Source organism: Mucor mucedo (genome assembly GCF_025094135.1).
Source record: "Mucor mucedo strain NRRL 3635 chromosome Unknown EV154scaffold_115, whole genome shotgun sequence".
NCBI lineage: Eukaryota > Fungi > Mucoromycota > Mucoromycetes > Mucorales > Mucoraceae > Mucor > Mucor mucedo.
The window spans coordinates 122718-137656 of record NW_026252399.1 but is presented as its reverse complement, the minus strand read 5'-3'; the positions used below and the strand labels follow the sequence as shown (position 1 = coordinate 137656).

Genomic DNA, 14939 nt, shown 5'->3' with positions numbered 1-14939 from the left:
TTTGTTTGTCATGATTTCCTCCGCCGAATTTAGCTTGTGTGGGTCGAGTTCCCAGGTTAATTGCTCTTCTGGCAAAGCGTTGATAGCTTCCATGACGGGCTGCAATGTAATACGAACGTAATCAAGACATGATAATTTTGCGAATACGGATAAAATACGGGTTGCTATTGTCGTGCCTCTGAATAAAGTTGCTTCTTGTTCTATTAATCACCACAAAAAAAAACTTATCCTTTTTAGTACACATGCAAATCACATTGGGTTGTATATTACCTGTAAGAGAGATTTCTTTTTGTACCACAGCTTTCAATAATGGTATCACTTTACTACGTGATTCAAAGCAGACTAGTAATATTTCAGCTACACCAGTAGTATCCGAGGAGGGACAAACTTCACATAATGACATGACGATTTCCATATCGGCATCCACAAGCATCTATCCGTTAAAAATTAGTATCTTGCGATAGCTTGCTATATAAAGTAATTGTGCTTACGTCAACCAATTTTTCGTATCGATCGGTCATGACACTTTCACCTAAAGTCTCGAATTCGGTACCTTGATTCAAAATATTAGTCAGTACCTGCATGAAAGCGGTTCGAGTTTCTTGGTCATCGTCGTAACCCATAGATAAAGAGTATTTCAAGCCGGCATCGACATTTGCATTTAAAAGATGCGACATAGCCACAATGGTTAATTCCTTCATTTGAGTCCAGTCCTGGTAAGAGTCTCCACTGATATTCGCCTGAATCTGTAATGATTTCAGAGAAGATTCCCTAGTCCCCAGATATCCATTAAGTCCATTAGATGATCCTTTAGCATCTCTTTCAGTTTGCTTGTATCTATCCAATAATTTTCGGAAAAAGCTGAAGTACTTGAAAAACAATTTGCTTTTGATCGAAAAGATATCGGATGGTCTGACGGCCTCAAATGGTTGTAGTGGAAGTTGATGGAGTAAACTGACAATTGCTTTAAGACATGCATGATCCAAATCTTTTTGAAGTCTTTCTGCTTGTTGACCTGTTTCCACATGTTTCCGTTGCTAATTCAGTCATAAGTGTTAGATATTATGTGTAATTCACTGTGAGCTATTACGTACCAAAGCAAAATCACTTGTCCATTCCACACAAATTTCCAATAATTTGTTTCGTAATCTGTTTTCATCACGGAGAACAATATGTTCTTTCTTTTGCATCACTGATTCAATTAGGAGACACATTTTAATTTTGATTCGCAAAGTAATGTAGGTGTTTGGGAGTTTGTTGAGATAATCAGCAAAACGATGAATAAGTGTACTAAAATCGATATTTAAAAGACAATCACCAGGATCCACTAAGCGATCAAGAATTAGTCTTAATACTAAAACTGATTGCTCAACAAACAGTTTGTTCTGAGGACTACGAATAGCATCACCGTTGGCACCGAAGCACCTGTTCATGTAGGATTCAAGATTACGGAAAAGAATGACATATAATACAGGAGATAAATCGTTGCCTAATGTATCTTTGATTCCTTCGCGGATATATACGTTATCTGAAATAAGCATATCTGTCATATCACTAAGAAAGCGATCTATCATTTTCAAAGGTTCATGAGATGCAGATACTCTTCGGTTATCGTCTCCTCCTCCCATGCCATTAATTTTTACAAGACAACATCCACCCAATGCAGCCAAAAAGCCTGTAAAATTTTTCCATTCGACGGCCTTGTCTTCGTAAATATCTACATTTTGCTGCGCTTTTATGATGGTAGATGGTCGATTTTTGTCATTTCGAGTTGGGGCTGTTGTTTTCTTACTATTGCTTACTATAGAGGTATTTGTGGATGAGAGTGTAGTAGTTGATCCCGAAGAATTATTTCCGTTCGAAATGGTGGTACAAAGCTCAATTGAGTCCTCTTCGACAAAACTATCGGATAATCTATTCATCAAGACTGTCAATTGCTTCCAGCGTTTCCAAGCTTCTTCCCACGCGGCCATGTTACCAGGTGTATGTTGGTGTAACATGCGCAGGTATCTACGGATTCGTTTTTGCTGAGCTTTCCGTCCAATAAAACGAGAATCTTCAGTGGATAATTCATCGTAGATTGATAGATTACAGGCGATCGTGATGGAATTGACTTCACCTCCCTCGTCTAAATCAACAATAGTCGCTTCTTTACATAATAAACCAATACATTTTGTTGCATCATCACAAATATCCTTATTAGCGGAATTCAATGAGACTAATAAAGCCACTTCAAGTGATATGGAAGCCTGCAATCTTTCTCGCATGTTTGAACTTTCATGCGTAAGTAACGACTAGTAGATAAAGTTAGTACGTGTTCTAAACTGTGATCTGTATAATTGAATACCTGATGACTTTTTAGAAAGACGTTTCTGGTTTTAAAAACCTTCATCAACAAATCCAGCAATCCTTTTATGGTGTCATTTGATTTACTTTCCAACATTTGTCTCGCCAAGTTGAATATGGCAGGAGAAGATACCTTCCAAAAATTGGGTAAAACAGTATCTTCTGGTCCCCAGCACAAAATATACTCCTCCAAATGCATCTTCACCAATAACTCAGCAGCAGAATGTCGTATAGCTTGTACTTGATGTTGAAATAATGTTGCTAATCCAACCATATATGCACTGTTTTGATCCACACGATCGAGGTCATTACCAAGCAAAGCCAGCTTTGTATCAGTACGGAATAAACGGAGTAAATCTAGAAGCAATTCCACGCGATTGTTATGGGCGCTATGAGTTTCATTCTTTTTACTGCAAGCTGTACTCGTCATATCTAAACGGATTGTTTGTAAGAACAACTTTCGAAGGGGTCTGCATAGGCCGTCGTATAAAGAGCTAAGCGTGGGGTTCCATGGCAGATGATTTTCTTCTTGAGCAATAATGAGACATGCTTTAACAAATGCGAGTTTGAACAGGGTAGGCACATTTTCCTCTATACACGAAGGGATAATTGTATTGAGCGCGTCTTCTGTGTGGAGTTGTATACGGGATAAAATAAAGTCCGTTGTAAGTGTTTGTTGATCGATAGTGTAACCTAGTAAGGCGAGAGTCGATTCTGCACTGGGTGGTTTTGAAAAATCCCACACCTTTTCCTTCAACTCGACTTCTACATCTGCGGCAATCGATCGTAATACTGATTCATTGTTGGGTGGGAGAAACGTTGCAGCTTTACATAAATCGACATAACACACGGCCGCAATATCGACATTCCTCGTTGATTGTAATGATTTCCTTAATAAGCTGAGAAAATTAGTTCTTCTATTTAATGTGGGAGACGAGCCTAAAAATGATTGCATTAAAAACTCGGGAGACAAGACAAGCAAGATAGTCTGTAAAGGCCAAAGCACGGCCTTCTTTCGGGAGTTATCTGCTGTTGAGCTGCACATGTCGAACAGCACCTCAGAGCCAGAAAGTAAACGAGCATCACTAGAGCAAACCTCGGCAAATTCTGAGGGGCGAGATTCGATCCATCTCCAAATAGCTCTCCGAATCATTTTTGAGAACAATAATTTTCCATGTGGCCTCATATGGAGGTAATATGGACTCAGCTCTATTTTTTTTTTTTTTTTTTTCTGTCAATAATAGTCAGCTATAAAATATTGTAATACGTACCGGCAAAAATAGAGTACAATCTTTTCCTTGTTAAACAACTGGACTCCAACATTCTGATTTCAGGGGGAATTTCTTGTGCGCCTCCATTAATGGAATCCAGACTGATAACAGCGTATTTTATTTTTGCATAACATGCCTCCCAATTACTTGAACTGATATAATAAAGAATCTTGGATGACGCTTTATAGATGTCAGTAATTAAACTGAGTTTGATTTGTTCGTAGGTATATCCATTTTCGCTGTCACTGAGATCAACCAGTGGCATACGATTTTGATTGTTTTGCTCAGCATTTGTCGATTCTTCAATCAGATGGTATTGGGTGATATATCTACTCATCAAAACAAGCACAAATGTAACGAGAGCGGTATCTAGTGGTGGTAACTCTAAAGTCAATTCGTTCAAGGGTATTTCAGGGTGTTTCTCCTTTTCCAGTTCGCGGTGGTGCTGCCAGTGATGCTGCATGCATGCGGACAGTAAACGAAGGACGAATAATTTAGATTGCATTACATCTACAGGAACATTTTGTTCAAAAATTTGATGGGTCTGAATACACAAAAAAGAAAATAAAGAACATTCAGCCAATGATAATAAAATGCCGCTATTAAACTTTTTACCTTTGATACATTTTCTAAAACGCAAGCAAGCGTATTCGTAACAATTGTTAATCTATACTTTGATAGTTCGATAATCGCTGCAACTATAGTACAAATTTAAACTTGAGTTCTTCTAATCCATCCCCCCGAAAATTGTTATCGTATTTGTTTACCTGTTTGTTTGATAATAGGATCCTGTTCTACGGACTCTATTTTTCGGCCGCTTTTATATGGTAACTGTGCGTATTCTTGATTTAGTAAGGTGTAGTTGAAGAAGGTATATTTTTTATACTCACTTGAATAGAAACTCGATGTACGAGATTGCCAATGAGTTTTGCACTTGTTCTCATTTAGACCTGTCTACTTTTTAAAACGCTGGCGTGGAAGTAATAAATAAGAAGTGCAAAGTATGAAGTCAAACTTTTTTCCTAAAAAAAATTTTTTTTTAAAAAGGGAGAAAGAAGGACAATAAACCTGAGTGTAAGTCGCAGGTAAAATATGGAAAAAGGGATGGCAGAGTACAAACAATGTTATTTTTTTTTTTAGGTTCTCACTGGTATAATAACATAAAGTTTTTTTTTTTTTATGGAGAAGATAACCCAGCTACTGCCACCAGGTACTACCAATGTGCTGAATTGCACGGATCGTCTACTCCCGCCTATTTAAATTTAGCTTTTCCAATTTCAATATCAGATGGCAATAATGGGATGATTTTTACGAGCGTGGAGTGTAAAATAAATTACTTATAAATTTATCAATCTTTTATTCAAAAACACGAATATTGATATGGTTACACAAATGTAGAAGGTATCACAAAAAATTAAAAAGAAGGGTTTCAGTCTCCTGTGTATGCATCACACCAGAAGAGCACGGTGTTACTATTATTTTACTTTTATTACAAATTACTCTATTTACTCCAACATGTCATCGTCACCATCCAAATCAACCTTTTGTCTCTTATTCACACGTCCACCAATGTTTTCCTCTTTTGAATAATGTTTACCAGTCTTTTCTCTAAGTGAATCGACATTATCATCCTCTTGAGCCCACTCAAGGACAAGATGACGACCGTATAAATGAATATTACCCATATTTTCATATACATTCTTCGCTTCTTGTTTGGTAAGGAAATCCAAGAAAGCAAAACCACGATGTCCGCCATTGAATTTCTTTGGCAAACGGAGGGACTTGAGTTGACCATAAGTACTATGCGATGATTTTAGTATATGGATTCACATGTACAACCGTCTATTATATTTACCCAAAAAGTTCACGCAAATCTTTATCAGTAGCTTCAAATGGCACGTTTCGTACCACCAATTTTGTAGTTTCTGGTGCTTTAGTCTTTTTTGATTTTGTTTCTGACTTATGATGAGAAAGCTTCAATTCTAACGCGTGGCCATCTAAGTTAAATCCCTAAAAAAAATAAAAAATGTTAAATAATCACATGCTAGAACATCACATGCTTTTATTACCTGCATAGCATTCAATGCCTTTTCTGCGTTGACTTTGTTGTCAAATTCTACGAATCCGTAACCCATACTTAAAGTTTTTCCAGGATTCTTAGCGTCAGGTTTAACATTGATACGAGATGATCTATAACCAGTGATACCCTTGAATATTTTTTGGAGACCTTCGGGTGTAGTAGAGAAGTTAAGATTCTTCACAAAGAGGGTGGCGATATCATCTGAATTAACATCATCTGTCTTGGATGATCCCAAAAGCTCTGCAGCACTAGCAGGCTTCTTTTCATCATTTTTCTTTTCTTCCTTCTTGGCATTAGGATCACGAACAAATTGATTCTTGAACAATCCACTGGGTGCCTTCTCAAGATAGATCAAAGAATCCTTATAACGGCGGTAGGCCAACGACTTGAAAGCATTTCTTGCCTCACTAGGTTCAAGGAATTCTACCACAGCGATGGTTTTGGCAGGTGGTACAAGAACTCTACCAAGCTCACCATATTTACCGAAAAGTTCGCGCATATCTTCAGCAGTTGTACCAAAGGGAATGTTTTTCACTAAAATAATGGTTTCGCTTCTCTCTTTCTTACCAAAAGTGTCTAAAACAATACCATGCTTTTCAAAAAATTCTTTGGTTTCGTTGACAATTTGAGTTTCGGCCAAGGCTAATCTGACAGCCATGTTGTCAGCGTCAGGATTCAAGACTTCAGACTTGGAAACACCAAGACGATCAGCAATCGACTCAGCAATAGCATCGGACTACAAAAAACCAAATTAATACCCTTCTTTTACCCAATTGATGCCATCGCAACTTACGCTCATATAAAGAGAATTCCAATTAAAATCATTACCAGCAAGATTTCTGCGCTTTTTCTCCTTTTCCTTTTTAACCGCACTTAATTTGACACCATTGACACCTAAAATGTCCTCTTCTTTGGCTGGGGGCTTTTCTTCGGCGGGAATAATATGCAAAAGACGACCTTGGAAAGTTTGCATGTCGAGAGCTTCATAGGCTTTAAGGGCATGTTCGGGGATCAAGTAAAGAATATAAGCATATCCCTTGGATCTCTTGGTATCTCTAGCAATGGGCATATGAACTTCGGATAAGGTGCCATACTTTTCGAAAAGATCTCTCAAGTCTTGTTCAGTACAAGCATAAGATAAATTACGAACGAAAAGACGACCTGTATCTTCAATGAGCTCCTTGGGGTTCTCGCTCTTTGTGTGGACCTTTTCATCCTTGTTTTCTACTTCAGCAATATCCTCTTTGGATTCCATTGTTGCGGATTTGGCCTTGAGTTCCTCTACGTTTGATTTATCCTCTTCCTCGACATCCTTCATCTCTACATCCTCAGATTCTTTGGTGTCATTAGATTTCTTGGGAGGGAGTTCATCATAAAGCTCGTCGTCAGATCCAACATAATCAACCTTAGTATCTGTATTCTCCTCTTTCTTTTCTTGTTCGGCGGCGGCAGAGTCGTCATTTGCCCAAGTCTTACTCTTTGCTCTAGATGTCATCACGTCCAAATATTCTTTTAACTTGGGATCGTTTTTATCAGCGTGTAATTCATTGATAAAGGCCTCTCTTTCCTTTCTCTGTTTATCTTGGAAAGCTTCGGTTTCCTCCACAGCAAAGTCGGCCTTCTTTGATCCAGCACCTGTCATACGGTCGTGAGCTGAAGATCCCTCTGTATATTTACTCCAAGCTCTAGGCAAGTTTTCTGATCCATAGGCCAGCGCTTTTTCGACGTTAATTCTAGCAGTGTTGATATAAGTGTTGTTGAAGTATTCCAAGGCAGCGTTTGCAGCTTCTTCTGTTTTATAACCAATAAAACCAAATTTACGAGAAGTACCCCACCTATTATAAAGAATTAGTTTATGTAAGAAAATGCAAGATCAGTATAGCTTACTGGGTCTTCATAAGTTTGGCATCAGTCACTTCGCCCTTCTTGGAGAAATGCTCACGGAACTTCTCCTCCGATAATTCCTTTGGCAAGTTCTTTACAATTAAACGAGACCTATTTCATTCGTTAGTTGTGAAATAATGTCTACCAGGATCTATACTTTACATTTAGTTGAGTTGAGAAGAAAATAATTTTTGTGAGAGAACATGAAGCTTTTGGCTTTTTTTTTCATTCCCATCAAATCGAAACCGGTCACAAGCCGTCACAAACAGCAATGGTTGCTACGTTTTTCTACACTGAAAAACAGCATGTAGTTATGATATTAACAAACTTTGGACAGTTCAAGTAGGCGACTAAATCCGATTTTTTTTACGATAATTTTCCATGGTATGATAATGAAATACTCGGGTAAAGACTGTTGGACAAGAAAAACATGCAAAAAGTTGATCGGGAGCCCAAAGAGTCGGCCCCAGTGGCTTGTCAGACTTTAAAAAAACGGGTCTTTAAAAGGTAATTTTCTCTCCACCCCTCGCAAGAATAACCCTGTAGAATCGTTTTATTCGTCATTTCAAATGTCTGGCATTGCAAGCAAAGTTTTACCTAGAACAAACAACGGTACCGGCGCTTTTGTGCTCCAATGTCGTAAAATGGTGTTCAATTATTGTGAAAAATGGGGAAGTAACAAAGGCATGATGTAAGTTTTTGAAATGAAATAGTCTCCCCTGGGTTATTGTTCTAACTCCTTTCATAGCGAATACATTAAGAAGGATCTCGCCAACTTCGCAAAGGAACACCCTCAAATTGAGATTATTGTTCAACCTAGACCCGCCCACCATCCCATCGTTCGCGGAATTTACTGTAAATATGAAGGAATTTTGCATATAAACAGTTATTAATTGGTTTTTACGATAATAGTGAACGGCCGTGATAAAGTTATCTGTACTCGTAATTTAACAACCGGTGAAATCAACAACAAAGTGCAACTTCTCAGAGATTCAAGTGGTGATAAGATTAAGAACTTGACCAAGAGACCTGTCATTTCTACAACAGAAAGTGTCCGTGGTATTTGGTCACCATTCAACTCTCACCCTCATACTATCTAGACCAAAAAAATAAATAACAAATAAAGCAACAATGTATATTATCCCCTCTTTTCTGAACAAAAATAAATAAAAACAGATCTAAATGCGATTGTCAGATATCAAATACCCCACTGCACTCTTCATTTGGTAAGGCACAGAAGACACGCATAAATCAATGGAAAAGCAGATCGACATATGGACAGATTTTCGGTTTCGAATGTCTAACACAAGGATTCACTACTTTGATCCAGAACAGCTGTGCGTTTTTCGTCAATGCAATTAATAATTCCACTCGGCGTGATGCTGTTTTAGCTTAAATAACGACCCTTTGACACCTCTCTTTTTTTAACGAATAATTCCATTCCCAGGGGAGTTGTTGTTAGATTTCTTATATATGTAGCATAACCATAATTACGTGCAGCTATAATTCTCATTCCGGAGGCAATCAAATCAAGAAAATGATCAGTTTGTTCGTCCGCTTACTTTCGGTAAGTCCCCCCCCCCCTTCGAATTCACATTTAGTTCGGTTCGATTCAGGTGAGTTTTGACTAGTGTTTCGGTGGGATAGTCTTCGTCGTCTTTTTCGTCTGTTATGTTGTCGTCAACAGTCAATCCTGATTACTCAACAAGCCCATCTTCACACTCCCTGACCGTAACAATGGCATCTTTTTGCAAAGACCTACTCATTTGATATTGATTAACAAGAGCTACTTCCCCCGTAAGTTCCACCTACTGTCATATCACTCATAAGATTGTCGATGTTCGTTCTATCCTGAAACTTTTCGGAAAAATAAGTTGCAGCTATTCAGCTCTGTTTTTTTTTCTGAACGATCCCTTGATTATATGATGTCACTGTATCTTTTAAAGCTGTACGTAATTCTATTTAATCATATATCAGTTCAGAATCTGTATACAAACAGCTGTGGTGCTCAATGAACACGCAACTCATATGGGCTATCTTTACTATATATATATATATATATATAAATTATTCAAATGATCTTCCTTTATGCTCCCCTATACTACTCGCATCTTCTTGTATAAATATTATATTCGGCTCATGATTATCTTAATTTAGGCCTATTTCTACTTTTGTGGATGATAGCACATTGCATCTGCTACCGAAAATGTGGATTAAGGCTCTCTCTATTTAGATGGTGCTCCCCCTCTCGGAAAACAAGATGGTACAAGAAAAAGCAAAGAAACAGCATAAACGATGCAAAAATACTGTTCCCGCTGCATTGATACCAAATTCCGGTTGCAATCATCATCCTAAGGGGAGTTTCTAACTGTAATGCGGTTTATATCGACTGTTGACATGACGCTTACAAACGAGATGTATGTTTTATTATTTGGATCTATATTTAGGATGCTCCGGCTACGTTAATAAACTTGAGCAAAGATTGGTCAAATTGATCCGAACGAATAGGCATCTCGGGGGTATGGAAAGGATTCTTCATCACAAAATCACTATATGTGTCATAGATTTTCTTCATGTATGCGTCCACGTTGTTTTGTTGGATTGCTGTTATTAACAGAAACTTCGTGCCTATTTTTAGCTGTTAAAAGAAGAAACAGTCGGTGCTTAATGATGATCTATACCTGTTAATGTTTGATTACAATACAATTTGAAATTTTCAGCTTCCAACATTTCTACACCCGAAGAGTTATGGAGTGGGGAAATTTTGGAGGTAATGGCGTGGACACTGATTAGCTATTAGTTAAAACAGTTATTCTTCATCTAACACGACTTTACCCGTGAAAAGTACCGGCCAAGACTAAGTATTCATTACTTGATAGCTTTTCCAGGTTTTGGGTAAAATCCTTTTGGTAAACAAGACCACCAGCTTTGTTGATAATGTATAAAGAATAGATTGTCATGTAAAGAAATAAAAGGCTAAACCCACTCTGACTCGTTCAGCAAGTGTTTTTTTTATACAAGAACTAACACTCCGCTCGAATTCCAAACTTAGGACACGCGACTGGTCGAAAAGTGGCGCATTCCTTTCTTTTTCCGTAGCTTTGTTATTCACAACTCTTTTCATACAGAAACAGTGATTCGTAGTTTCCATCGTCATTACTTTATCTATCTCGGTCAGCACTTTTTAGAATTTTGAAAATGGCGAACAACAAAAAATCAGAGCCAAACGAAGCCACTGTCAATCAGTTCTTAGCATGGGTTGACAGCCATGCCGACCAAAGCGACGTCAAACCACAAAAAGCTTATAATAGCGAAAAATCCCAAACGCTTTCTTTTGAAAATGTTCGCATTGATTTCCCGTTAAGACCTTGTAAGCAACATAATAATGTCAGTTTGTAACTTACCACTAATTTTTTTTTTTCACCCCAAGATCCCGCTCAGGTACAAATGATGAAAAGGGTAAGTTTACAAGATATTTGTATTATTACCATGGCTAAAAACTTCTCATTTGTAGATTATACATACACTAAACAATTCTGAAAATGCCCTACTTGAAAGTCCAACTGGTTCTGGTAAATCACTGGCTTTACTTTGTTCAGTTCTCGGTAAATAATCTTTATTAAAGCACCTAATTTTGTTACTGACACTGCATTTTTTTTAGCGTGGAGAGAAGATAAGGAAAGGAAAGTGGCAGAGGAGTTGAAGTTGAAATCTGAGAAGGTTGAAAAAGTTAAAGAAGAATCCAAAAAAACAGTAGAGATGGAATTTGAGTCCAATGGAGCACCAACAGAAATAGGATTAGAATTGAATAAAGTGGCTGTGGAATCAGACGAAGCAGCATTGGATATATCTTTGGGGTCCGATAAACTACCAGATTCGACAAGCACACTTAAAGAAATTTCTGCGAACATTCCTATTCCGGGAGAGCCTGTCAATGTCGATGTTCCACCAGAAATTAAGAAACCATTGGGTGAAAACGATCCTTCTACTTGGAAAAAAAAATTCAAACGAAGTAATAGCATAATCACAATCGATGAAAATAGCTTTGAGGATTTTCAAACTAGTGGACTAAAGAATGAGGTCAAGGGAGAGAATACTACTCATCAACGACCGGATTCGGAAAAAGTGAACAGTATGAAGTACAATACCTTTAAAAAAGTACCCCGTATATTTGTTGGAAGTAGAACGTAAGCACGATACGATTTTCAATGATTGGCACTATTAACAACTTTAATCAGTCATAAGCAGCTCTCCCAACTCATCTCAGAATTAAAAACAAAAACAAGATACAATCCCCGTAAATAGTGTAACATATAACACTGCTCGCATCGTATACTAACTTTGTTTAGGTACAACAATCCTTGGAAGTCGTGACCAGCTATGCAGTAAATTTGATGAACTTTGAGTATTGTCGTCGAGCTAATTATTTAATTTGAATAGTTCATCCAAAAGTATCGAAAGCCTCGAACAAAACAGAATCCTGCATAGAATTACTGGATAAAAATGCATGCCATTACAAGCATAAAATTGGCCGGATTATGACCCATCCTTCTATTAATGGTACAAACCGTGTTTGGGATATTGAAGACTTAGTGACGTTAGGGAAAAAAGTAAAAGGGTGTCCTTTTTATGCTTCTAGAAAAATATACGAAGGTGCAGAAGTCGTCTTTTGTCCTTATAACTACATTATCGATCCATGTAGGGCTTTTATTTTTTATTTTCAATATGGTGACATTGCTAATTTTGAATCTTAGTGATCCGTAAAGTTTTAGATATCAATTTAAAAGAAAGCATCATTATTTTGGATGAAGGTAAACTTCCCTAAGTTATGTTAAGCAATGTTTTTGTTGACAATTTGATGTTTAGCACATAATATTGAAGACAGTTCACGATCTGCAGGATCTTTCGAGGTGGATGAACAAAAACTTGCAACAGTTAAAAAAGAATTGGACCAAATTATAAGAAATCGAATCGAAGGTGAAGCACATCAGACTTTAGAAGTGATAGTAAATTATTTGTACGACTGGATCACTTCTACTGATAATAAATATACTATTCAAGAATATGAAGCTCATCATTGCAAGTAAGTTGTCGACAGTTAAGTAAGTCCCTTTTTGTTAACCCGATTACATCAGTTGGACCGGTGTAGATATACTCCAAAAACTAGCAGAAGGCAATATTACACCCTTTCTTTTTCACGACGTTCTAAAGCCAGCATTTAGCACAGCGGCGGCTCATGCAGAAAAAATTAGGAAAGAAAAGGAGAATAACAGTGAAGCGCCAAGTGAAGAAATCGACAATTCGCAAAGTCCGTTTTTTCACCGTAAATGTCTTACCACTACCAGTTTATCAACATTGCAGGGTTTATTCATGGTGTTTGGATTCTTATTTAAAGAGGAAACACATTTTGAAGATGATTACCAAATGGTGCTGACAAAAAAAATTGAAAGGACTCAAAAATCTCAAACAGTGAATGGAAAGAGAAGAAAGAAAGGCATATCGGGTTATATGGAACCAGAGTGGTCTTTCAAATTGGCGTTCAAGTAAATTTAGTCTGTGTTATGTTTAACAAATACACATCTAATCTTTCCCGCTGTAGATGCTTAAATCCGGGCATCATTTTCAAGGATATGACAGACACTACTCGTTCAGTTATATTAACTAGTGGAACCTTATCACCGGTAAGCATTAAATATAAAAAAGTAAGGAGCATACATGTAATAATAATGGATCACTTAGTTGAATACCTTTGCTTCAGAACTTGAGACCGATTTGTAAGTAAAGTACATATAATTTCGATCACGTATTAAATATTGCATTATAGTGAAGTACGACTTGAAGCTAATCATGTTATCGATAAATCACACGTATGGGTTGGAGGCATTCCTCAAGGGTAAAAAAAAAAAAAAAAAAAAAAAAAGATCTGTTCATGAACTAATACTATAAAAACAGACCAAACAGAGTTTCTTTAAAAGGTATATACTCTAACTGGGAGTCCTTTCATTTTCAAGATGATCTTGGTGAAGGTAAGCTTGCGTGATCAGCAATACTTGACGTCAATTGATATTGACAGTGGTTATAGCTATTTGTGAGATTGCTGAGTCTGTGCCATTTGGCGTATTATGTTTTTTACCTGCTTACAATACATTAGACAAGCTAATGCACCGATGGAAGGTAGCTCATAAAAATATCCACCATAATTAATTCCACAAATTAATATAGTTACGTAGCTTACCAAACTATACAATCGGTTAGCAGCCAAAAAAATGATTTTCATTGGTAAGTCGCTTGATTCAATTATTGCTATTACCAGTATTAATACTCCTCATATAGAGCCTAGAGGTAGTGACAAGGTCGAATTCGAAAATACGATTGGAGCTTTTTACAAGCAAATCGATGCCGTAAATCTTCAGCCAGATGATGAAGGTCGTGATGGAGCCATATTTTTCGCTGTAAGTGGGCAATTATAGAAACAAATCGATTCCTAAAGTTTCATTGTAGGTTTTCCGAGGAAAAGTGAGTGAAGGCATAGATTTTTCTGACAACTATTGTCGCGCTGTCGTGACAATAGGTATACCCTACCCTGCAGTGTAATTATTAATATCACTTGAATCCTCTATACAAATCATTCACAATTCATTTAGGAAAGATTTGGAAGTAAAATTTAAAAAAGATTATAACGACAAGAAGAAATTTCGTACTCGTAATTCCAATCTTCTGACAGGTAGCCAGTGGTATTCTTCTCAGGCATTTAGAGGTAATATTTGATTTTGACAGGGGGGGTTTTTTTTAACATATTTGACTGGACGTACTTTTATAATTAGCCGTAAATCAAGCTTTGGGAAGATGCATTCGACACAAAAACGTAAAGCCGAATTTAGGAAATTAAAAGGACGGAAGCTAACGTAATTTTTTCAGGATTGGGGGGCTATTATTTTACTAGAAGATAGATTTTCTAGCGCGGATAACGTGAGTCATCTATCAAAATGGGTACGAAATCAGTTTAGAATGCATCAGAACTTCCCTGCTGCATTGATGGATTTAAGGGAATTTATTCAAAAGCAAATCGAAAGAACTGCTATTCCTGTTCAAGAAGCAATTACTGCCCCAATCAAAACTACACCCGTAGATACGCCGCGCTTTTCTCAAAACCAAGAGACCGCAGCAGTTAGTATATTGGCCGAGGATTTACCTAACACTAGTACGTCCATTGTCGTCTCCAAACACGATCTTCCTCATTCAATCAATCTTGCCTCTGATTCTTCCAATGGCGTATTCGAGCTTGACATTTTAAGTATTTTTAGTGATGAAAATATAGTTATCCCAGACGCGCTGAATGATAAGACAATAATTGGGTT

The 14939-nt window shown here is 37.3% G+C and overlaps 5 protein-coding genes across 5 annotated transcripts; 2 read left to right on the top strand and 3 right to left on the bottom strand.

Annotated features, from left to right (window-relative positions):
* EV154DRAFT_29169 (uncharacterized protein) lies at positions 1 to 4464 on the bottom strand (the record flags this gene model as incomplete). Its single annotated transcript, XM_051594811.1, has 8 exons — positions 4385 to 4464; positions 4233 to 4315; positions 3618 to 4161; positions 2348 to 3555; positions 1095 to 2294; positions 492 to 1037; positions 271 to 433; positions 1 to 200 (listed from the first exon to the last, which is right to left on the bottom strand). Coding segments are annotated over exons 3-8 (3822 nt in total), but the record flags the coding sequence as incomplete, so codon positions are not given.
* Positions 4465 to 5025: 561 nt separating this feature from the next.
* EV154DRAFT_450006 (uncharacterized protein) lies at positions 5026 to 7762 on the bottom strand. Its single transcript, XM_051597196.1, has 6 exons — positions 7744 to 7762; positions 7585 to 7692; positions 6491 to 7532; positions 5687 to 6433; positions 5473 to 5627; positions 5026 to 5417 (listed from the first exon to the last, which is right to left on the bottom strand). Coding segments are annotated over exons 1-6 (2349 nt in total). The 5' UTR covers positions 7746 to 7762; the 3' UTR covers positions 5026 to 5122.
* A 316-nt stretch (positions 7763 to 8078) lies between these two features.
* On the top strand, positions 8079 to 8823 carry EV154DRAFT_522457 (thioredoxin-like protein). Its single transcript, XM_051602996.1, has 3 exons — positions 8079 to 8272; positions 8330 to 8436; positions 8494 to 8823. Exons 1-3 carry the CDS (start codon positions 8151 to 8153, stop codon positions 8679 to 8681), a joined length of 417 nt encoding a protein of 138 aa, XP_051453504.1. The 5' UTR covers positions 8079 to 8150; the 3' UTR covers positions 8682 to 8823.
* A 1133-nt stretch (positions 8824 to 9956) lies between these two features.
* On the bottom strand, positions 9957 to 10609 carry EV154DRAFT_522455 (transport protein particle complex subunit). The gene is made up of 3 exons (XM_051602995.1): positions 10417 to 10609; positions 10263 to 10366; positions 9957 to 10209 (listed from the first exon to the last, which is right to left on the bottom strand). Exons 1-3 carry the CDS (start codon positions 10539 to 10541, stop codon positions 10025 to 10027), a joined length of 414 nt encoding a protein of 137 aa, XP_051453503.1. The 5' UTR covers positions 10542 to 10609; the 3' UTR covers positions 9957 to 10024.
* A 731-nt stretch (positions 10610 to 11340) lies between these two features.
* On the top strand, positions 11341 to 14175 carry EV154DRAFT_428012 (uncharacterized protein; the record flags this gene model as incomplete). Its single annotated transcript, XM_051596390.1, has 15 exons — positions 11341 to 11768; positions 11820 to 11878; positions 11931 to 11966; positions 12022 to 12279; positions 12336 to 12392; positions 12448 to 12664; positions 12717 to 13124; positions 13181 to 13262; positions 13321 to 13355; positions 13406 to 13474; positions 13534 to 13607; positions 13664 to 13755; positions 13812 to 13860; positions 13915 to 14033; positions 14083 to 14175. 15 exons carry the CDS (start codon positions 11341 to 11343, stop codon positions 14173 to 14175), a joined length of 2076 nt encoding a protein of 691 aa, XP_051453502.1.
* Positions 14176 to 14939: the final 764 nt, after the last annotated feature.